Source organism: Gasterosteus aculeatus, chromosome 15, assembly GCF_964276395.1.
Source record: "Gasterosteus aculeatus chromosome 15, fGasAcu3.hap1.1, whole genome shotgun sequence".
NCBI lineage: Eukaryota > Metazoa > Chordata > Actinopteri > Perciformes > Gasterosteidae > Gasterosteus > Gasterosteus aculeatus.
This window is the reverse complement of record NC_135703.1, coordinates 5,953,125-5,975,094: the sequence shown is the minus strand read 5'-3', so window position 1 is coordinate 5,975,094 and position 21,970 is coordinate 5,953,125. Positions and strand designations below refer to the sequence as shown.

The window sequence follows — 21,970 nt, the reverse complement described above, 5'->3', positions numbered from 1 at the left end:
GAGTCCGGGGATGTCGGCGTGTGAGCTGATTTTAAACGTCCCCCACCACTGCGTCTTACGCATTATTTACGGAACGTTTTTTAGCCTGTCAACATGTCCATGTTTTTTATTGCGGCAGTGTAATATCGTCTTGCTAACTGAAGCTTTAGCTAAAGCTCCACTGGCCGAGTGCTGCGACCGGAAATACGCTGCGTGGACTTTCAGCGTAAAACACACAAACACTCCTTTAACACTCTTTATTCTGAAACTTGAGGAGTTCACCGAGCGCCCTCTTTTTTTTTAACGCTACCCAGTCGAGCTATTTTGCTACGTTGTGTTTGTACTTTATTTTTCTTACACTGTATGTATATGCGTGTGTGTGTATGTGTGTGTTAAGTGGCTTCTTAGGCATCCGGGTAACTTAATACGATTCACGGGTATCTGCATCCGCCAACTCCGAGAGAGGGAGCGAGAGAGCGCGAGGACATGTCAGACGCGTGTTTACGAGTTACGTAGCAGTCGTCCAGAAAGAGTCGTCGTGCGGCCTGTGCGGCTTATTTTCATCACTGCCATCGCTTTTTTCGTTGTTGTTGTTGTCCCGAGACAGAAATGTCCCTCGCGGACGATGAGAGGCATTTCGACTCGCTGAACTCGGACGTGTTCGGCGGGTCGGTGGTCAGCGAGCGATCGACGGCGTCGAGCGCGTACAATGGCGAAGAGGAGAAGCTGCATTACATTCCTATCCGGGTCCTCGGCAGGGGGGCGTTCGGCGAAGCGACTCTGTACCGGAGGACGGAGGTGAGCTGGATTTCGGGTCCCAGAAGACACTTTAAAAAAAAACAACGAAAAAACAAACAACTTAATGCCACGTGACTTCGTGCAAGTGCTGCAGGATTTCCTGTACAATATGCGTGTGTCCCCGCTGATTCTGTGACCCCCTGTGAGAGATTCCTAAGGGAGGACTAGATGAGTTATCCCACCCCCCTCCAAAAAAATGAATTGTGAGGCAATTCGATATCTTACAATTAAGGTTAGGAATACATCAAGCACCATAGAGGCACCCGGGCACCACTGTTTGTCTTCTTCTAATTAATAATAATGATCATTCATATTTCATAACGTGTCCTTGTGGTTTAGGACAACTCCCTGGTGGTGTGGAAAGAGGTGGAGCTGAAATCCCTCTCCGAAAAGGAGAGCAGAGATGTCATGAATGAAATAAGCATCCTGTCCATCCTGGAGCACAACAACATCATCGCCTACTTGAATCACTTCGTGGATAAAAACACTTTGCTCATTGAATTGGAGTATTGTAATGGTATGCCAATATTTAGTCAACTCTCGGAAAGATTAGATGGAGATTAGTTTGAATGCTCTTTGTCTGTGACTGAACGCTAAATGGCTTTTCTATCACAGGAGGAAATCTGTATGATAAAATCAACCGCCAGGAGGGGAAGCTTTTCAGTGAAGAGGTATGAGCGCGCCGTTGCAGGGCCTGTATTTCATACAAATATTTATCTTTACAAACAGACTATTTTAACTTTAACGCGTTTCTTTAGGTGGTCATCTGGTACCTGTACCAGATTGCCTCAGCTGTGTCCTACATTCACAAGGCTGGGATCCTTCACAGGTAAGATAAACAGCACATTTTCATGCCTTTATTGGTGATCTGCAGGACTTTAACGTTTTATTCATTCTTCTTTTTTTTCTTCTGTTTTTTCTTGCAGAGATATCAAAACTCAGAACATTTTTTTGACCAAGACAGACCTCATCAAGCTCGGTGACTATGGCCTTGCAAAGAAGCTGCACTCTGAGTTTTCAATGGCAGAGACTGTGAGTTGTGACAATATGTTTTACCAGACCAACCAGGATTTAGTAAATATTAATGGGGGGTTTTTTCTTCTGTAAATCCAGTGTGTGGGAACTCCATATTACATGTCACCTGAATTGTGCCAAGGAGCAAAGTACAACTTCAAATCGGACATCTGGGCCATGGGTTGTGTCATTTTTGAAGTCCTTGCTCTTACAAGGACATTCGATGCAACGGTTGGTTTGTTAACCATTTTCATTATTGGCTTTAACCTAAAAATCAGGCCCCTCCCACCCTTTTCCGGAATGAACTAATCCTGCTGATTGTGTCCACCAGAACCCTCTGAACCTCTGTGTGAAAATAGTCCAGGGGAACTGGACCATGGAAGTGAACTCTGATGTGTATTCATCCGAATTGATCAAACTGGTGTACGAGTGCCTCGATCCAGTGAGTGACGGAAAAAAACAGAGAAGAGCGCTGTGTTGTGATGTGTCATTAACCCGGCGACACGCCGGCTCTGCGAAGCAATCCGCCGTCAACTCCCTGTGATGTGTTTGTCTTGAAAGGATCCCGCCAAGAGGCCCACGACCAACCAGATCCTGGACCAGCCACTCGTCTCCTGCTGTAGACAGTAAGTGGGTTGATGGGGAAAAGAGCGTTTTCATTCTAAAGATTATTTCCATTCTGTTGCATTCATGACAACCCACTGACAACTTTGTTCCCTCTAAGGCAGCTCGAAGAACGAGTTGCCCTCCTGAATTTAGCAATGAAAAAACCCAAGTGAGTTGTTAACAGGGGTTTCGTAATATTCCCCATTGTAAAAGTTTCTATGTAGTCCCTTAAAGGACAGTGTCCTTTAAGGGTCCTTAGCCTTTAACTCACTCGATGTCCTGGACGCCCCGCAGGCTCAGTACAGTGACTGACACCTCTGTTGCCGTGGTGACCACACGCTCAAGGGAGGTGTACTTCTGGGGCGGAGGGAAGTTCACGCCCCAGAAAATGGACATGTTTAAAGGCGGTAGCAGTGCGCAACACGTGTGTGCGGGCGAGAGTCACTTTGCAGTAGTGACCGTGGAAAAGGAGCTGTACACCTGGGCGGTGAGTATTTACCGCTCGCCGTCACTCTGGGAGGAATACCGTCCGGATCCAGTTCTTCTTGGGCTTCACTTACAAGGAGCTCTTCTCTTCAGAACGTCCAAGGAGGAGCCAAGATGGTGGGCCAGCTGGGTCAGGGAGATCAGGCCTCGTACCGGCAGCCCAAGAAGGTGGACAAGCTCCAGGGGAAGGCCTTCCGACAGGTGGCCTGCGGGGCCGACTTCACCGCGTGCGTCACCGGTGGGTGAAGAAATGAAGACGAATCAACGTTGTCCGTGAAGGTGCACTTTGGACACTCGGCTGATTTTTTTAAATTTGTTTTGCAGATGAGGACCAGATGTACATGTTCGGGTCGGACTATTACGGCTGCATCGGCGTGGAGGGAGAGTTCGGCAATGAGGTTCTGAAACCAGTGCTTTTGGAGTTTTTTGAGGAGCGGCCTGTCCGGCAGGTGTCCTGTGGGGACCACCACGTGGCCGTCCTGACTCAGAGCGGGGACATCTACTCCTGGGGCTGCGGAGAGTATGGTGAGTAGAGGTGCTCTATTTGATGTCGCTTTTTAGCTGTTAGGCCAGCAGGCGAAGATAGTAGTAGTAATACATTAAAATGCAGTGTTCTCTGGAGGATTTGCACTGTTTTCCTGGTTGCAGGGCGTCTCGGCCTGGAATGTGAGGATGACTTTTCTTCCCCGATGCAAGTAAGATTTTCTGCCCCGTTCTGGCACACACTCTTAAAACCTTGCATGAGTCCGCAAGATCCAAAGTGTTTTAGGCAATCAAAAGTACCGTCTGTTTTCTGGTTTTCTCAGGTGGAGATCCCTCAAGGCGCCACCATCTCCTCTGTGTCGTGTGCCAGCGACGGGACCTTCTTTTTAACCGAGACCGGCAAAGTCTTAGCATGTGGAAACAATGAATTCAACAAGCTTGGTCTGAACCAGGGAATTTCTGGTCTAAAAAAGCACCATGAGGTACTAGGTTACTCCTACAGGACTGTAATAATCCAGACTTGAGGGGATGCAGCCATGGTAATGTTTGGGTTCCTTCTTTGCACACCACAGCAGGATTATCAGGGGATCCCGTACATCACTACACTGACATTGGTAAAGCAGCTGGCGAGGTTCACGATTCAGGTCATCGCCCCAGGGAAGAGCCACACAGCTGCCATCGATGGTACCTTACGAAGAGGATGATATTAATCACCAGAGCGAACGTTTTCACCAATTCACAAAATGTACATTTTCACTTCTCAGATCACGGCCGTCTGATCACCTTCGGCTGCAACAAGTACGGACAGCTGGGTGTGAAGGACTTTAAGAAACACCAGGGGGTCCAACTCCTTGTTGGACCCTTTGGAGGGAAGAAAGTGACCAAAGTGTCTTGTGGGGATGGCTTCACCATTGCAGCCACTCTGGGTAGGACCATACCTCTTTTTGTTGCACTTCTATCGCGTTAACAAGTACATTTCTGTCTGTCAGAGTTTGTGCCACTTTCATTTCCTTCCCCTAACCTTCGGGCCTGAGGGTTTATCATCCCCTGTTTTCGTTCTGCCTGCAGATAATCACATATTTGCGTGGGGAAACGCAGGAAACGGTCGACTTGGGATGCCGGCTGATAAGGGATTTGGTTCAGAGGTGTGCCCTGCCATGCCGAGGCCTATTTTCGGTTCCCTGCACCATGTACCGGACCTCTCTTGCCGTGGTTGGCACACCATTATCATTATGGGTTTGTATTCACAACCAGACGCACAGATGCACAGTGTACACTTGTGCAAGCAGCCAGTCTAATATAGTTTTTCTCCTTTGCAGAGAAGGTGCTCACCTCCAAGACCATTCGCTCTAACAGCAGTGGACTGTCAGTCGGTAGTGGTACATACTTTCCTTTGGTCACTGATTTGTGTATTCATTCATTTTCTACATTTAATCCTGAAAATCAACATTGTTTGTGCGTGTGTGACGATGTGCGTGTATATACACATATATATGTCGATATAGGACTGGGCCAAGAGGCATCTACGTCTACAGTGGATCTGGACATAGAACCTGGTTCAGAGACGGATGGCCGTGACCGGGGTCTTGGTGGTACACTGGAGGATAATACGGAGCAGTGCCTGATGAAGACTCCGGCGATGTCGCTGACAAGTCAGACCGGGGACAGCTCCTGCCCTCTCTGGCTTAGAAACGTTTGTAGCATCATGGGAATAAAGAAACATTTGTTGGAATCGTAAGGCGTGGAGACTCGAGTGTTCTAATTCAGGGGGGCTTTCGTCCAACAGGAGCTTGAGAATGCCGAGGTCATCCCGATGCCGGAGGACTCTGAGGGATCCGTTCCGGACCAGCTCTCTTCGATCTCCGAGAGCGTCACTCTGCCTTATGAGGAGTTGAAAGAGCTGACGGCTGCTGCTCATCTGTCGGTAATGCCCAAAATACCTGTCCTGTCTTTTTTTTCTAGGCATGAGTTATTTACTCCAAATCACTGCTTTCAGAATTTCACAGGGCTGATGTTCACGGGCTGTGATGAAGTCAAGGGACTGGAGGAGGCTGACGTCTGCAAAAAAGGGCAAACTGGCGCATGCTGCAATGCGAGTGACGAGGTCATGCAGGTATCAAATCTGCCCACTCGAGCACTGCAGGTTACGATCTATTCTCTGCATCCCGTTGCCACAGTATTTGACAAGAGAGCTTTTTCTCTTTTTGCAGCTGCGAGAGACGGTCGCTAATCAAGACTTGAGGATCCTGAGGCTCGAAAGTCAGGTAAGAAATGTTTTCCCCAAAAATCCGCCTCAGTGGCGAGTTCGATCCTGGTGCGCGGGTAAGACAGCACGCGCTCTTGCCTCCTCCAGGTCAATGAGCAGCAGAACGAGAACGAAAGGCTCTGGGCAGCGATCGGTCGCTCAGCGCAAAGGGAAGCGCGATGCGACAACAACGGAAACCAACCCTCTGATGCCCGAATGCCCGGCGATGGAGGAGAAAGAGGAGCCGCATTAACCATCCAAGGGGCCCGACCCTCAGGGGCCAGTGTATGACCTCACCTGCAGGCGTCCTAATTACGGGGGCGATGTGAGCGGCACATATTAAGCTAAACAAGCCGGTTAGGTGGGGGATCGGAGGCTTGGTGGGACGTGCAGTCCGGGCTGCGGCCTCGTGCCCGTTTACAGAGGTCACGTACAGAACACGCGTCTGACAGAATGCTAGGTTGCCTTATTACTGTCCGTTACCTGTGTCATACTATGGGTGACACCTAGGACACTCATCTGCACACCTGCGTTCACCCGTGTGATGCAATCTGGCTAGTTTCTCCACACACTGAAATGTTGGCTGGATTCAACATGAAGCACCTGACTCTCGGACAGACCATCATCATAGTGAGTACAGCTATTGTTGACTTAAAGCAATGTTGCTTTAAGGCTTTGGCCCTTTGTGCCTCATATATTGATATTATCAAATATATAAAAATAAGACCATTTAATGCAAATAGGAAACATCCAAATTACAGTTGTTGTTTGCATATGGTCGAGAGATTGGCTCCCAGGATGCTGTGCAGATTCCTTCTGACTCATTTTGGCCCCATCTCCCAATTTTAATTGTTATTATAATTCTCTTTAATTATTTGGGTTTCATTCTATATTCATAAAAAGTTTAAAAGTGCAAAATACAAAGTTTCTAACACAGTTTTCACACATTCATGAGAAATGTTATAAACACATTGTAATTATCTCATGCAGATATACATCTTTTTTACATTTGCATGTTATAAAGTATTTGTGTGAAACACAAAACTACTGATTTCATTTTTTTAACTGCTGCATATTTACTTTTTCTTATTACCTTCAAATCTTGAATACTTGACAGGGAAGCACACATGTAGGTCTTCTTTGTGACACGTACGAACCGGTTTCTTTTCATGTGGAAGCATTTACCATACAGCTCATCATGTGGCTACAATGTTAATGTTTAACCATTTTACCTGTTGGTATTTCTGAAATGTTTTCGCTGTATTTAAAAAAAAAACAAGCTAACTTGTAGTTGCACATTTTGAGTATGTTTTGTGAAACTCAGTCCGCGGTCAGTGAACGGTCACCACGAGAGCACTGGCAGGATTTTTAATGCTGTAAAATGCAACGTTAATACAATCACAAGTGCCTTAAGCAAGCTAATGAAACCAAAATTTAAGCAAATATGTAAATGCTGTGCCTTATGTGTGTAAAATAATGTCTGTTTGTTAACAATTAACCAGGCGTTGTGGAGACATAACCGTATAAACACGTCAAACTGTTTTTGTGTCAGACTTTTTTTTTCAAAAGTTTATATTATCCACAATGTAAGACCAACAATGCAGCTATTTCTATTCATATGATTAGGTGTACATGTTAGTCTTGTAACGAGTCAACGACCATCTCTTCTATTTAGGTCATACGGAATATATATGTTCATATACGAGATCCTTCAAAGAGACAATTGAGAAACTAAACTACCACTAACCAATAAGATGGTGATGGTTTACTTGACAAACTGTCTTATTATTTCTTGTTCAAATGGTTCAGTCCTCATCTCCTCACTTGGACCATTTGGGCTGTGACGTTCCATTTGGGATCCGGGCTTGATGTAGATTCCCTGTATTTGCTTGGCTTCATCTTGTTTTTTCTTATTTAGAAACCTGAATAAAACCAAAAACATGAAATGCTTCTTAAAACGGTCATGAGTACACACTCTTGAAAACAACACTCCAGGGGAACACGAGTGGTCAAAATACTCGAGTGATTACCTTTGCCATAAACCTCAGTCCGTGAAACTGGTACGGCGGCCAGCGTTCTCAAGAACTTCTCGTTTTCAGATCCCTTGATCCTCTGAAGGCAGCTGTTGAAGACTCCGCGCGGCGACTGTTTCACCTTTTCACAGATTTGGACGTGCTTCTGCAACCTTTGGCTTGCAAACTTCCTCTTGCAAATTTTGCAAGGAAGGAGCTGGAGGCGGGAGTCCGCTTTCTGGTTCTGTCCCGGCTGTGGTCCGCTGAGACGGGAGGGATGAGACACCGGTGGCAGCGTTGCCCCCCCCGGCGGTTTTCTTCCTCCGGTTGCGGCTTCACGAGAGGCCTTCTGCTGACTCGTTTGAGGCGTATCTCGGTCGAGGTCAGAAAGCCATTTCTCCTCTTCATGTTTCACCTTTTCCCACCGTGGTTTGCTCAGCTCTCCACTTGCTTCTTGCTCCAGAACTGTGAGCTGGTGAGTTGCCATTTCCCTTCCTGGCCCCCCGGCCCTTTCTTCTTGACCTTGTATCTTCACATGTTGTTGAAAATTCTCCCGTCCTCGTTCTTGCACTTTTGTTTCCCTCCTTCCCACCGGTTCTCTCCTCTGCTGCTCAGGCAGCCTGGATTTTGTCTGCAGTTGTCCTCCTTCGGCATGTCCTCTGCTGCGTCTCTGCTCCCCGCTCTTTTGGTCATCAAGTGCAGCAGCAGCAGCGTCCCTCTGTTTTTTCTGTCTCATTTTTTCCGCCAAGATCCACAGCTTATCCTGCAGCATGAGCTTTCCTGCATAAATCGCTCTGTCCATCTGCAGTTCTCCACTGGCCTGTCTGCAGTCTGAGCTGTTTATTGGGTCTCGGCATCCGTTGGTGTCTTTGCCATTTGTAAGCTGTTCCTGGGGCGGCGAAGGATCTCTTGGTTGTTTTGTTGTAGCAGCTTTTTCTAAATCATACGGTGCAAATCCGTCTTGTTTACTGGGTTGAACAGATCTTTTGTGGTAGACAGGCTTGATCGGAAACGGCACGTTTATGCCATCTGCGCTCTTACCGGGTACAACGCCATGTTGTGCTTGTGTTAAGACATTGCCAATTATTTTCCCTGCACTGTTGTGTCCCCTTTGAGGACTGTGTCTTCTTCCTGTGTGCGAGCTCATGACTTCAGCAGTTTTCTTTCAGGTTTCTTTGTTGTTGTGAAACTCAAGTCCTCCATATCAAGTACTGGATGTTATCAGTATCATCGCTGAGGAGAAGAAAAAGCATTCAAGGAAAATGCTGTGCAGCTGCAGTGAAAGTGTGTAGAAGTATATATTTTAATCACACAGGTCCTCAGATTGAACTTGACAATGTATTTGTCACATTAATAAAAGCCAGTGACAACTCACTTTCAACCAAATCACACAGGCTTTAAGATTAACTTTCCAAGTTGTCAGGCATTTGTAGATTTGCATGGTAACGTAGATAATCATTTTCCTTACATTATACAGTACATAGAGTCTGAGCACTATCGGTGCACACTCATCCATGTCAAACAAAAAGTAAACAGCCGAAAAAGTGTGTAAAAGATTAGCGTGAAATGGTCAAAAGCTTTAGAAAATGCAAGCAGGCGGAGATCCAGCTTGTCCTCTGCTGTTTTTAAGGTCAAGAGTGAGACGTTAAAGCTTACCTTTTAGTCATCATGGAGAAGGAATAAAAAAAACTCTAAATAAATGAGCCATAAATAAAAAAGGGAAAAGAGTGAGAAACCTCTGCAATAAACAGAACAGCACCAGTAGGTTTAGCAATCTGTCGACAAATACAGCTGCTCGGGGAAAGGCAGCATAACTATTGCGACTTTTTACATGTTTACATTCGTTGCCTAGAAACCAAATATCTCAGGTGTTCTCTGATTGGTCCACTGATCGCTTCCGGAAACGCAGTCCCTTATGTTTTAAAGTTGCAGCAGCACATTCGTCTCACGGCGTCCAAACAGTATTCATGTGAATTTATATGACATACAGCGATCTTTCCTGTATCCTTACAGCGTGAGTAAAACACCGAATATGGTCAACATCCAAGTTGTAAATGGTTTGCAGCTACAGAGATGTATTATGTTAGCATAGCTTGTAGCAACGTTAGCTAACCGTAGCCCCTGCAATGCAACATGGCACCTGATGATAATAACACAACACTGCACTCAGGTAGATACTGTCTCCTTTCTCCTGTTCCAGGTACATTATGAGCAACGAAGACCTCATTTCAGTGGAGTATGAAATTTTTGGCAGAGTGCAAGGCGTGTTTTTTCGGAAATACACTCAAGTGAGTTCAACAGTGACAAAGATAAATATCAAAAGTAAGCCAGTGAACTAATTTATTAAGAGTTAGTCAATATCTTGCTAATGAGCTGGCAGCCTTTGTGTCGATAGCATGCATTATGATAAAAAGAAAATCTGGGGAAGGCTTAAAGCTCCAGGACAAAAGATATATGTTGAATCATTTTATTACAGTTTTTAGTTTAACATGTCTTTTTTAAACGATTACAAGATATTCTTGCACCAGATGTTCAAGCCATATAATGTTCACAAACAATCCTGTACAATGTATCTAATTCACGTTCCCATTACAGCCTTCACCCTCCCATCGTTATCTCCTCTTTTCTAATCCACCGGTGTCATTTCCCAGGCAGAGGGGAGGAAGCTTGGCCTGGTGGGATGGGTCCAGAACACGGGAGCAGGAACTGTTCAGGGGCAGCTACAAGGCCCACGAAGCCAGGTGAAGGAAATGCAAGAGTGGCTGAAATCCAGCGGGAGCCCCAAGTCCCGCATAACCAAGGCGGAGTTCAAAAACGAGAAAGCGGTTGATAGCCTAGAACACTCATCTTTTAACATATTAAAATAAAAAATAATGTATAGATTGTACCTATGATATTAACTTTGACGCACATATACTATTTATTTAGTTTCTTTTATTAGTTGGAATAAGGGTCAAGCAATGAAATGAAAGCATGTGTTTATGTTTCTCCTTAACATCTACATAATAGTATAATAAAAATAGAATTCCTTCCAGCCTGCATTGTTGAATTTTATTGTAGCAATCGCATTAAGGGAGTATTTGATGAGGAGACTACATGATCTAAAAGGCACTGTTAACAAACGCTTAATCTGTTTGATGGGAGCATTTGCAAATGAGCCAGAGTCCGGCAGACATCCCGGTGAGCAAACGGGCGATGGTATGACCTTGAAATCTGTCACAGCCTAATTCCTTGGCCTTCTCAAAGACAAACTGAAGGACTCCGAGGGGAGCCTGACAAATGACTAAATACCCAGTTAAAAGGCTGCTGGCCTTCTTTGGAAATGAGTGACTCTGATGGACTGAGGATCGAGTAAACCTTAGATACGGTTATTTTTTTAATTTAGGAGAAATGGACCACGAATTACATCTGGAGGGAAATGTTACTTTTTTTCCATAGATTATGTGAATTCATGTCAGACGATAAATAACCTTAGTCCATTATTAACGATTACATCAACATCATTTTGTTTTTTATCTCCCTCCGCCTTTTGGAGTCTGATATTATTTTCGTGAAATTCAATAATTATTAAAAGTAAAACAAATACATCACTGAGACATTAAACACATGAGAATGCACACTCCGTCCACTAGGTGGCGGTAAACTTAAAGCTGGGTTAAATCTGCCAACCAATAAAATGGAAGGAGGACGGCCGCGCTGTAGCTCCTCCCACCACGAGATGGCGCTGTTAGACCTGACTGTTGGCCGCCTTCCGTCGACTCTTGTCGTCACACGTTGACTGTAAACAGCAGCCGAGGTTGACTTTTAACATGGATTTCAATAATTTCCTTTTTTATAATTACAGGCGGTGTATCCGGAGTTCCTTTTTAATGTATCGCCATCAAACAATTGTTGTAACTGAAGGGGAAACAGTTGGGCTAACTTCACCGACCGTTAGCTAACTAGCAACTACTCTTTTTTAAGGCCGACTCGTTTATCCAGCGTTGCTGTTTAAGTCGCTCGGGACAAGCGAATCGTTTGACCACCATGATTAAATGTCTGCCCGAAGACGTGCGGGGGAAACTTCGCTCCGGCGTCGCTATTCCCTCGCTCCAACAGTGCATAGAGGAGCTCGTCCTCAACAGCGTGGATGCCGAGGCCACCTGCGTGGGGGTCCGGATGGACATGGACGCGTTTAAAGTCCAGGTCGTCGACAACGGTGCCGGGATGAACGCCGAGGACATGGAGCGCGTGGGAAACCGATACCACACGAGCAAATGCAGCACCGCCGAAGACCTGGACAACCTCCGGTGGTATGGTTTCAGGGGGGAAGCCCTGGCGAGTGTGGTCTCGCTGGCCACGCTGGTTGAGATCTCAACCCGGACCAGGTTGTCGGTGAAAACCCACGTCAAAATCTTCAAGGACGGCCAGGGCATGGGCGTGTTTGAAGCGGAGGCTGCCAGGCCGTCTTCCGGGACCACCGTGGTCGTTTGCGACTTCCTCCACAACATGCCGGTCCGGAGGAAGAGGATGGACGCCGTCCTGGAGGGCGAGAGGATCAGACACCGGGTGGAGGCCGTTTCCCTGATGCATCCCTCCGTGTCCTTCACCTTGAAGAATGACCGCACAGGAGCCGTGATGGTGCAGCTTCCCAAAGCCACGAGCACCTACCACCGGTTCGCTCAGATACACGGCCTCGGGCGAGCGCAGAAACTCGGAGAAATCCGGTGCACGCGCGGGCAGTTTGGAGTGACGGGTCACGTCGGCAGAGAAGGCCACTACAGCAACAGCCTGCAGTTCCTGTATGTCAACGCCCGACTGCTCCTGAAAACGCGGATACACAAGCTCCTGAACTTCCTCCTCCGCAGACTGAGCAGCTCCAACCCGAAAAGTGACAGCCCACACGGGCCACCTGTTACCAGGAGTCCGAAGCACAAGCGAAGCCAAGAACTGCACGCCGTGTACGTCGTCAACATCGAATGCCCTTACTCCGAGTACGACATATGTCTCGAGCCTGCAAAAACGCTGATAGAGTTCAAAGATTGGGACGGGATCCTGCTATGCATGGAGGAGGCCGTCAAAGCTTTCCTGAGCAGGGAGAACCTGGTGGCTGTGCTTCGTCAGGATGACTTGGACTGCGAAGCTCCCACTATGTTATGCACTCGCGCAGCAGACCACGGGGCACACAACACGGGCAATGGTGGGACAGGCGCTTGCAGAGCTTCCTCTCTAGATTGTGCTTTTGGCATAAAGCTGGCATCTGGTGCGGTTTATCGAAAGCGCAAAGATGGCCGCGTAGGTGAGGATGGTGTTGGCGAGGAGTGTGGTCAGACACGGGGCCGGGAAGAGACTAAAGACCCGGAGAGGCAAAAGGGAACTGAAAAAGAGGGGGGGGAGACGCATAAGGAAGAGAGCTTAAACAAAGCAAATAGATCTGAGGCGCTGTATGATCATGTTAGACTCAAACCTCCATCTGATGGTGCAATTACAGTGGAAGAGGAGAGAAGCTTTATTGAAGCTGGGGAAGACCCTCCGGTGTTACCTGTGTCGAATTCAGTCGGACAACCAGAGAGTGAAAAACTGGAACCCTCAAAGGAAAAAGAGCTCTTGTTGAGCACTAGTACATCAAGCATCAGTGTGATTCCACTAGAAAGCATCCATCAACAAACTCAACCTCATTCAAGCAAAGTTGAGCAAATAGTACCTGACTGCCAGAGTGCAGGGGGGCATGAACATACTTTAATCAGTAACAGAAGGATCAGCCTGTCTCATCCATTCATTCATGAAAATCTGCTGACTCGGGACGTGGCCCAGATCAACATATCTGTATTGCAGCAGCAGGATTCCGCAGCGAAAACTGAAGCGAGACCCTTTGCATCAAAGCGCAAAATCTCCCTGTACGGCGGAACCTGCCGGAAACCATCGGAAGAAGTTATCCCCAAAAAGATTCTCAGGGTGTCCTCTTGTCAAAGGTTGTCTCTGTGTAAGGAACATGGATCCCTTGAGAAGTTTAGAAGAATTTGTGGTCCAGCTGGTGAGCTGAAATTTCCCCCTCAAGAGAAGGAGACCAGACTTCCTCAAATTCAGCGTTCACACAATTGGCCTGTTTGCCAGAAGGACCAGCGCGATGGCGGCGTTGACGCAACGGAAAACGAAGAGATGCGGAGTGGCCGGCGACGCCCGCCGACCTCCTTGGCCCCAGCTAACTTAAAACCCGTCTCGGGGCAGAGCAGAGCGAAATTGTCTTTGGCGGCTAAACTTTTCTATTTGACACAACACAAGACGGAGAAGTCAAACGTTTCAACCCACCCGCCGCGGGCCACCTCACAGGACGGTACCCGTCGCCATGGCGACGGCGTCGACAACGAGGAGCAGTGCGACGCGGCAGCGAATCCCGAGCCGGTCCTCGGTCGCTGTGAAGACCCTCTACTGGCCGAGGAGGAGGAGGAGGACACGGCGTCGGGCGACTGGCTTCAGCACTACGATGCATCTGTTGGAAAGACCGTTTACATCAACAAAACGACCGGGCTCAGCCGATACGAAGGCCCGGCCGGCGAGGAAACCCGGGCGTGCTGTACATCGGATGTCACCAACATGGCCGTCAGTGTCGTCTCTGAAATGGGTGAGTCGGTAGGTTGTGTGGCAGCGATGTTCTGGGCGTAGTGCTCGACGTTAACCAGGAGTACTTGTTTCTTAAACTGTAGGGCTGGAATACAGATGTTACCCATTTCAGGTGAAGCTAGTGTTGCCCTTCCTCCCTAAATCCAGGACAGAGAGAGTGGTTAGTTCAGGGCTTGATGACAGAGGTGCCCCACACACAGATCAGATTCTAGATGGTAGGCTGCCTTACACACACACACACACACACAGACATGCAAAAGGAATACTTGTTTGTGTGTGTTGATGTAATATATTATATATTGTTTCTTATCAGACGTCGAGAGGACCAACTCGCTGAAGTCTATGTACTCCAAATGGAATAATCCTGTTTTTGTCTGCCCTTCTAAGGTACTTTTTGTTCATTTATTTTATTCACAATCCTCTTTATGTTGCTGTTTCATGAACTCCACTGTGCCTTCAGGTTGGCGTGGACATCTCAAGTGGGCGAGCCGACGGACTCGCTGTCAAGATCCACAACATCCTGTTTCCGTACCGTTTCTCTAAGGCTATGATTCATTCAATGAAGGCATGTTCCTCTTTTGGTTTAGACCAAATGTTCTTTCTTATGGTTCATCCGTTTAACCTCCACTGATGTGATGAAGTAATTGCTATCTAATTACCTTATAGGTTATTCATCAGGTGGATAAGAAGTTTCTTGCATGTCTCATTGACACGAGGGATGAGGAGTCTGCAGCACTCGCTGAATCTGAAGGTAGAGTCAGGACGTGACTGTTTTTAATGTTTGCTGTTTTATCAGGTTCTCATGCTTTTTATTTAAAAACCCCCAGGAAACCTTCTGGTGCTGGTAGACCAACACGCTGCACACGAAAGGGTTCGACTTGAAAATCTACTCGCAGGTAAAAAATCAAATCAAAAAAATGGAGAACTTCACAATTTACAGTATAAATAATGGGAATTTAATGTTGGATTGACAATGGGGTCCTTGGGACCCTGGTGTGACACAAAGGTCATGACTGCACGTCCTGTCACAGATTCTTATGAGGATGACCCAGAGGCGCCCGGGGAGAGACGTCTGTGTTCATCAACCATTTTGCCTCCTCTGGAGATCAGCGTAACGGAGGAAGAGCAAAGGCTGCTGAGGTGAGTTCTGTTATATTTACACACGACGAGCACATGAGAACACCCGTGGAACCAGAACCCTTCATCTTACAGGGCAAAGCTTAAAAATATACTTTAGTTCATCCAATACTTATTGGAACTTATTGTGTTACTCCCTCGTTCCGGTTGTATGAAAGCTACAAAATCAATTGTGAGGAGATATCTCTGTGTTGGTGTCTGATCTTTTGTGGAGAGACAAAAAGTTCTCGACCTTTGGTCTTCTCTGTGCATGAACCCCGGCCGTTATGCAATAATGACGGTGGTTGAAATACACAGCTTGTTCTTTTCTTTTGAACTTTTATTCTAATGCCCTGATTGATTTCCTGTCCTCGCTGCTGCACTTGAACTAGTTGAGGTTAAGGAGCTCACCGACTTCTCTTTACAACAACCAAGGCCCCCAGAAGCAGATTGTCCTCAATGAGATTAAAGGCCGGTAGCAATAGAGATGACGGTGGTGGGTGTAGTGACGAGGCCTAATAACCCTGAGCTAACTGCGTAGTGCTCTTGGTTCTAATGCTCTCATTCAGTAGCAGCATCACTCTAATTGAGTGGCTTCCTGTATTAATTAACATAGTTACATTTAATAAAGGGAAATACAAAGGTTGTGCTTTATTCACTGTGGTTTTCTTGTAATTGGAGTCAGAAGAACACGTCAGTTTCCAGACAGAAGAACGAGTCAATTCTTCAACAAGCACTTTGCCTGATTTGAATGTTTAACTGCAGAACCACTCAGGCAGCTCAGAGGTTTATTGTCATCTTTCAAACTTACATTTTTCCAACCCAAATGATTGACTTATTACACTATATTACATTGGCATGTTTGTTGAGCTTGGTTTTGTGTACTGCTAATGGGCCCTTCGCCTCACAAGGTCTTGTGAAGCACATTTGCGTAGCTTGGGCCTGGAAGTGAAGTTCTCATCGGCAGCGAAACCACAGGCTCTTGTGGGAAAGGTGCCGCTGTGCTTCATGGAAAAGGAAAGTAATGAGGTCCGGCGGGGCCGACCATCCGTTATCAAGACTATTGTTAAGGTAAGACTTCTGTATTACATCACTCATTTAGCTAAGCCATCGTCTCACCACTCTCTATTTCCCCCTCTTCTCACACGTCAGGAATATCTTCAAGAGCAGATTGAGGTAAGCTTGGAAAGTTTATTTTGTCCTAAACTTTCATGTATGGAGAAATGATCACATGCATGTTCCTCTTCATTGAATCATTCTCATTTTTCTTTTCTCAGTTGCTCCGCTCAACTGGTAGAGTGAGAGGATCTCTGCCTCTCACTGTGCTGAAGGTGCTGGCCTCGCTAGCATGCCATGGTGAGGTTATTTCTCTCCATCCTTCAGTTTTACTTGTTCTATAGAGATGGTTTTTTTTGTACCTCCAGTATCTTGATACACATCAGTTTGATAAGTTTATGCATTAAACAGGTGCCATCAAATTCAATGACTCCCTGAGTAGAGACGAATGCTGCAGCTTGGTGGCTTCCTTGTCCTCCTGTCAGTTGCCCTTCCAGTGTGCCCACGGCCGACCATCCATTGCTCCCTTAGTAGACACCCTCCATTTGGACAATGAAGAGAAGGTACGAGAACTGAACTGTGTACTAAATATGCTATTTAAGGCATTTTACAATCGGTTGGGGACTTAACTTTGTTGTCCCCTTTAGGAAATACAGAAACCCAACCTCCAAAAGCTGAGAAGAATGTATAAATCATGGGAACTATATGGAAATAGATAGGTGGGTGTGTATTTTACTTTTTGCAGTCAACACAATGAATTGTATCTCATCTAAGCTCACTTATTAAAGCAATAAGATACGAGAGGCTGTACTTTATCGTCCAATAATGTAACAGTTCGGGTGCGTTGTTAGCACCTGACGTAGTCGAACAGTTGCCTCAAGTACCTTATTGCTTTTATAATACGGCTACCAGCGAAATTATAATTACTAATTAAATAGATGCCTTTCAGCACAAAATAGTTGTTGCCACCACACGTTGTGTATCGCATTTCAGTAGTCTAGAGAAAAAAGAATCCCTGTACGTGCGTACAAACAGCATTGGGTCCCGCACCATCTCATTCATTCACATCGCTGATGACGTCCACCTTAATTGTCCGGTTGCGAAAGCTCGCACTGAAGTTTATAAAGGAATCCTTTATTTGCAATTACACCATTCAACAGTCAAACGGACCGATTTGACCATGAAAAGACTGAATTAAAAAGCATGATTTAGGATAATGAAAAATGAATATGTATTACAAATCAATAATAGTGTGAATAACTGTCAAACTAGTGGACATTAACGTCACCTATTGCATTATGAATTAAATATGTTTGTCCTCATTTTCTCAGGTCAGCAAAGTCATCCGCAGTGGACCGTGAGAGGTGCTTTAGCTCCGCCTCACAGGGGGTCAGTCTGTCCAATTTTTCAATCTGACAAAGGTTGCAAGATTTTATTTTTGCCGCTCCATCCTTCCGTAGTTTGGATTAATACGAATGGTGCTGGTGATATGTAATTGCATTGACACGACCCCTCACCTCTGTTGTTTTTGGCTCCCACATCATGCTTCAGGCTCAGCGTGACCATTCGGTTAAGAACCACATTCTGATTAAATGGCACTCTGTTCATAACATTTGGTATTAGACTGTTCTTTGAGAATGGCGTATTTCAAGATGCTCCTGTCTTCATTATTCACATTACCCATTATATTTGAGAGGGGGAAGAAAACAAGTTAACAATAATGTCTATTCATTGCAGGGAGTATTTTTGCATTATTCTTTTTACCATACAAACATAAATCTCTACTTGTTTGACTCAAGAAAGCGCCGAGACGCACTTGCGTGTGATGATGACGCTGGTCCTGTCAGATGCAGACCACGCCCCCCACCCCCACATTATTTCCCCCCCAGTTCCGGGTGGCGTCACGTGACTTCTCCGCCCCCACATGTGCAGCGTCTTCTCCTCCACCCACCTCGGCCCCAAGTAAACAATTCAGCGATCGTTTCATTGTGTCTGCCAGCAGGAAAGGCGGAACCAAAGGTCTGTCACACTGAGTGAAACATTTAAGATAAAAAAAAGTCTTAAAATTCTTAATAAAATGAAATATTTAGAGGACATACGATTAATCTGTAGCCATGTATTAATTGAACCATTGCGATTAAGTGAGTTGTTTGTTATGCAGGCAGCCTGCTCGTTCACCCTCGCATACATGCGCATCAGGCTTCCGTCGCCAAGGGAATTGTTCATAAGCTTATTTATAAATAGGCTCACGTTTCTCCCACCACGACGCGTTCAGAAGAGGCGGATATTTATGAATGGGAGCGCAAACCGCCGCGTGGCTTTCGTGCCGGGACGAAGTTCGCACCATAATCTGAGACGTTAAACAAATGGCACTCGCGGAGGAAACGTCCAGTAAACTAAACGTCGAAATAATGTTCTTTTTACCCCGAAATGTGGGTCTGTGTGTCTGTCTGACCACCCCCCCCCCCACCACCACCACCACCTTTCCCCCCCTCCTCAACGGATGGTACAGTCTCGGTTCATTCATAAAATTCTAGCGGAGCATAAAAGGAGGGGCTTGCATTCTAGCCGTCCAGTTACCTGGCACATACCTGGAGAAAAGACCCGCGCCGATCTGCCCAGCGGAAGGCCACCGTCATATTTGTCATTGATCAGAACGCGCGTGTGTGTGTCTTTTTTTGTTTTTCCTCGTGATGGATCATAACACCCTGACGCCTGACATGGATTCAGACTCCTCCACCTGCCCGACCGAGGCTGCCGTCGGGACGTCAGAGGAGGCGAGCTCTCCGGCTTCCTCCTCGGGGAGCGACGCGAAGGTACGACCGGCTTCGGTTCGTCATACGTCCCGCATGCAGCCCGCGGGGCGCTGCGTTCACCAGCTGATTGCGCGCCCCCCCCCCTCCGTTTCGTATGTGCTCCACAGACTCTAGCTTGTTAGCATTCCAGGTGGGGGAGGGGGAGAGGCTGATTGATACCATTTGAATCAACTCGACGGGCTTTTCTTTTTTTTTTTTTTTTACATTGTATTTATCTTTTTAACCATTTTGAGATGCGATCGGCGTTGGGACGTGACGGCTGAGCCCCGTCGTCCCGGGCTGTTATGATTCCGACGTCCTGGGACCAAATGTGAGCGTGTCGATGCAGCGGTTCATTGAGAAAAATAAATCCATTCAGGAGACTCCACAGCAGCCCTGCGTCAGTGTTGACGTCAGAAACCATGATCAAGTCAAATATTGATCTGAAGAAAGCTATTTTTGGATGGGTGTATTTCTAGAAACTACAGCACATCCAGCGTGCTCTGTTTTAGTCTCCCAACATTCGATTTGTGCTTTTAATTGATCATTGTTGTCCCAACAAGATCCACTTAAAGCCACTAAGGGGATGTGAATACATCAATATCAACGCATCTCTGTTGTAGTCCTCATTGTTGATTTTTTTTGTTTTTGTTTTTTTCCCAGGAGCTCTGCGAAGACCTGAGCATTGAAGACACTCAATTTGTTCCAACGGTCACTGCAATTTCCTCCACCCCCGATTTCCAGTGGATGGTCCAGCCCACGATTATTACATCTGCCTCCCCGTCTCCGGGCAGCAAGCAAGCCAATGATCCACAAAGCTCTCCCCAGGCAACACCCAAAGTGGGCGGGAATAAGGGCAAAAAGGCTGTCAGAAAGGGGAAAGCGGAGCAGGTAGGTCAGCTCAGATGAAGTCCACCTGCCATTGGACGGAACAGTCCAGAGCGTAAATTTACACATGTCTGAATTGCGTGTGCGCGACAGAGCTATTGTGCGCGCTCCTCCGGCGTGCCGGCTGGGTGCCGTCCTCGAGCCGTCAATTTATATTCAGGTCACAGCAAGTCTGCAACAATGGTCTATTTTTAGATGCGAAAAAACACGCCTCTGCCATTCTTCAGAGGGTGAATTGGCCACAGATGCAGCGGATTAAAGGATGAAATGGCTGGATTCCTCAGGGAAATAACTGAATTCCTTCTTTCCCATCGCAGCTGTCTCCAGAGGAGGAGGAGAAAAAGAGGATAAGAAGGGAGAGGAATAAAATGGCTGCAGCGAAATGTCGCAACAGACGGAGGGAACTCACTGATACGCTGCAAACTGTAAGTAGACGGTGATTTATTTACTCGGCTGTCGCACTCACTGTTGGTGTGTGTTTTATCACTGTGGGTGATTCTGAGCGTCGATCTATCCGAAGGAGACGGACGAGCTGGAGGAGGAAAAAGCCGCCCTGGAGACCGAAATCGCCGACCTCCTCAAAGAGAAAGAACGGCTCGAATTCATCCTCGCCGCGCACAAGCCGGCGTGCCAGGTGTCCGAAGAGTTGGAGGCCATTTTCCAGGAGCCCGCGGGGTCCCCGGGGCCGCCGGCCAGTCCGGACGAGGACCGACTCCCGGACGACGGGACCCAGGAAGCGCCCTCGCTCCAGGACATGGACGTCTCCAGCGATCCGTCCGCCGCCATCTCTGGCAACTCTGACATCTTTCTGTGCGCCAGCGCTGAGATCAACATCTACGACCTGGAGCCCTCCCTGGACATGAAGGACGGGCCGCTGGGAAGCACGTCCCCCGGTTCGGAGGAGAGAACCCCGATGGAGACGGCTCGATCCGTGCCGGACATCGATCTGAGCAGCTCCCTCGGGGTCTCGGACTGGGAGACCCTGTACAAGTCTGTGTCCAGCGACCTGGAGCCTCTCAGCACCCCGGTGGTGACCTCCACCCCCACCTGCAGCAGCTACCTGTCCGTGTTCACGTTCGCGTGTCCCGAGCTGGACTGTCTGACAGAGGGACTGGACAAAGGCGGAGGGGGCAAAGCTGAATCGGTGGATCTCCTCAACTCCCCGACTCTCCTGGCCTTATAATCCACAGAGGGATGTGATCTGTGGCATCTCTAGTTTCTGTGGGTTGTTTTTTTCTGTTTGCAGTTTTCTGACTTTGAAATGATCCGAGCGACACTACAAGAGACACATCCGTGCAGTGCCACGTGTTTGTGACAAACTGTCCTCCGGATAGCCAACAGAGCGACGTAGCGGACAGCATGTATTTTACTTTCAAAGCGGGACTGAAGCCACTGTTGATCTCACAACGCATGCTGAACAATTCCATATAGTTCTAAAAGCTTACATATATGTCTATATCTGATCTGTTACTAGATCCAAGATGTAATGTGGAATTTGATGTATCTGTATGGTTTTAGTGTTAATAGTGTATCGATTGCTGTAAATGTTGTATTTACGTATCCATGTTAAGTGCATACCTCAATATCAAGTGTGGTTCGATCTCGTCGAAAGTTTTCCATGAAAACATCCAGTGCTATATGCTATATATATCTTATCAAGATGTAACTTATGATTTATTTTTTTACCTTTCAGAATTTAACTTATTTGTTGGATTTCAAAATGAGTGAAAATGAGCATTGATTGCTTATCTATTCTGCTGAATAATTACAATAAATCTACATTCAAAGTGGAGTTTGCCTCCGGTGTTTGCTATTTGTTTCTTAAGAAAAAGTTTTCTTATCCAGGGGACAAAATTTGAATTTTACAAAGGACATTGAATGTGTCAAAATGT

At 46.7% G+C, this 21,970-nt stretch overlaps 3 protein-coding genes across 8 annotated transcripts; all 3 read left to right on the top strand.

Moving 5' to 3' along the window:
• Positions 1-220: 220 nt before the first annotated feature.
• nek9 (NIMA related kinase 9) lies at positions 221-7,152 on the top strand. 5 transcript variants are annotated; one of them, XM_040199418.2, is made up of 23 exons: positions 221-777; positions 1,117-1,294; positions 1,393-1,448; positions 1,536-1,606; positions 1,704-1,809; positions 1,891-2,022; positions 2,123-2,233; positions 2,353-2,417; positions 2,516-2,566; positions 2,692-2,884; positions 2,977-3,121; positions 3,208-3,408; positions 3,532-3,578; positions 3,690-3,848; positions 3,939-4,050; positions 4,131-4,292; positions 4,435-4,602; positions 4,686-4,739; positions 4,872-5,059; positions 5,153-5,290; positions 5,363-5,479; positions 5,577-5,630; positions 5,720-7,152. In XM_040199418.2, exons 1-23 carry the CDS (start codon positions 589-591, stop codon positions 5,900-5,902), a joined length of 2,880 nt encoding a protein of 959 aa, XP_040055352.2. In that variant the 5' UTR covers positions 221-588; the 3' UTR covers positions 5,903-7,152. The 5 variants fall into 5 exon arrangements, with proteins under 5 accessions (XP_040055352.2, XP_040055351.2, XP_077945990.1 ...); XM_040199417.2 differs by having other exon boundaries at positions 239-777; positions 4,686-4,745; XM_078089866.1 differs by having other exon boundaries at positions 242-777; positions 3,942-4,050.
• A 3,128-nt stretch (positions 7,153-10,280) lies between these two features.
• Positions 10,281-18,005, top strand: mlh3 (mutL homolog 3 (E. coli)). 2 transcript variants are annotated; one of them, XM_040199413.2, is made up of 13 exons: positions 10,281-14,224; positions 14,307-14,438; positions 14,537-14,610; positions 14,684-14,788; positions 14,890-14,974; positions 15,051-15,119; positions 15,255-15,363; positions 16,251-16,410; positions 16,492-16,515; positions 16,617-16,695; positions 16,807-16,958; positions 17,043-17,114; positions 17,727-18,005. In XM_040199413.2, the coding sequence occupies exons 1-12, from the start codon at positions 11,650-11,652 to the stop codon at positions 17,112-17,114; spliced, it is 3,636 nt and encodes a 1,211-aa protein (XP_040055347.2). In that variant the 5' UTR covers positions 10,281-11,649; the 3' UTR covers positions 17,727-18,005. The 2 variants fall into 2 exon arrangements, with proteins under 2 accessions (XP_040055347.2, XP_040055348.2); XM_040199414.2 differs by lacking the exon at positions 14,307-14,438.
• A 147-nt stretch (positions 18,006-18,152) lies between these two features.
• LOC120832806 (protein c-Fos) lies at positions 18,153-21,870 on the top strand. Its single transcript, XM_040199421.2, has 5 exons — positions 18,153-18,414; positions 19,126-19,211; positions 19,854-20,081; positions 20,396-20,503; positions 20,599-21,870. The coding sequence occupies exons 1-5, from the start codon at positions 18,243-18,245 to the stop codon at positions 21,259-21,261; spliced, it is 1,257 nt and encodes a 418-aa protein (XP_040055355.1). The 5' UTR covers positions 18,153-18,242; the 3' UTR covers positions 21,262-21,870.
• Positions 21,871-21,970: the final 100 nt, after the last annotated feature.

Bases quoted from the DNA above. Each gene is read 5' to 3' on its own strand.
- nek9 (XM_078089864.1), top strand. From the start codon at position 589: ATGTCCCTCGCGGACGATGAGAGGCATTTCGACTCGCTGAACTCGGAC. The intron at 4,051-4,130 runs GTACCTTACGAA...TTCACTTCTCAG, and splicing joins CCACACAGCTGCCATCGATG to ATCACGGCCGTCTGATCACC. The intron at 5,060-5,152 runs GTTTGTAGCATC...TTCGTCCAACAG, and splicing joins GCCCTCTCTGGCTTAGAAAC to GAGCTTGAGAATGCCGAGGT.
- mlh3 (XM_040199413.2), top strand. From the start codon at position 11,650: ATGATTAAATGTCTGCCCGAAGACGTGCGGGGGAAACTTCGCTCCGGC. The intron at 15,120-15,254 runs GTAAAAAATCAA...GTCCTGTCACAG, and splicing joins ACTTGAAAATCTACTCGCAG to ATTCTTATGAGGATGACCCA. The intron at 15,364-16,250 runs GTGAGTTCTGTT...TCGCCTCACAAG, and splicing joins GAAGAGCAAAGGCTGCTGAG to GTCTTGTGAAGCACATTTGC.
- LOC120832806 (XM_040199421.2), top strand. From the start codon at position 18,243: ATGCAGACCACGCCCCCCACCCCCACATTATTTCCCCCCCAGTTCCGG. The intron at 18,415-19,125 runs GTCTGTCACACT...ACATGGATTCAG, and splicing joins CAGGAAAGGCGGAACCAAAG to ACTCCTCCACCTGCCCGACC. The intron at 19,212-19,853 runs GTACGACCGGCT...TTTTTTTCCCAG, and splicing joins CCTCGGGGAGCGACGCGAAG to GAGCTCTGCGAAGACCTGAG.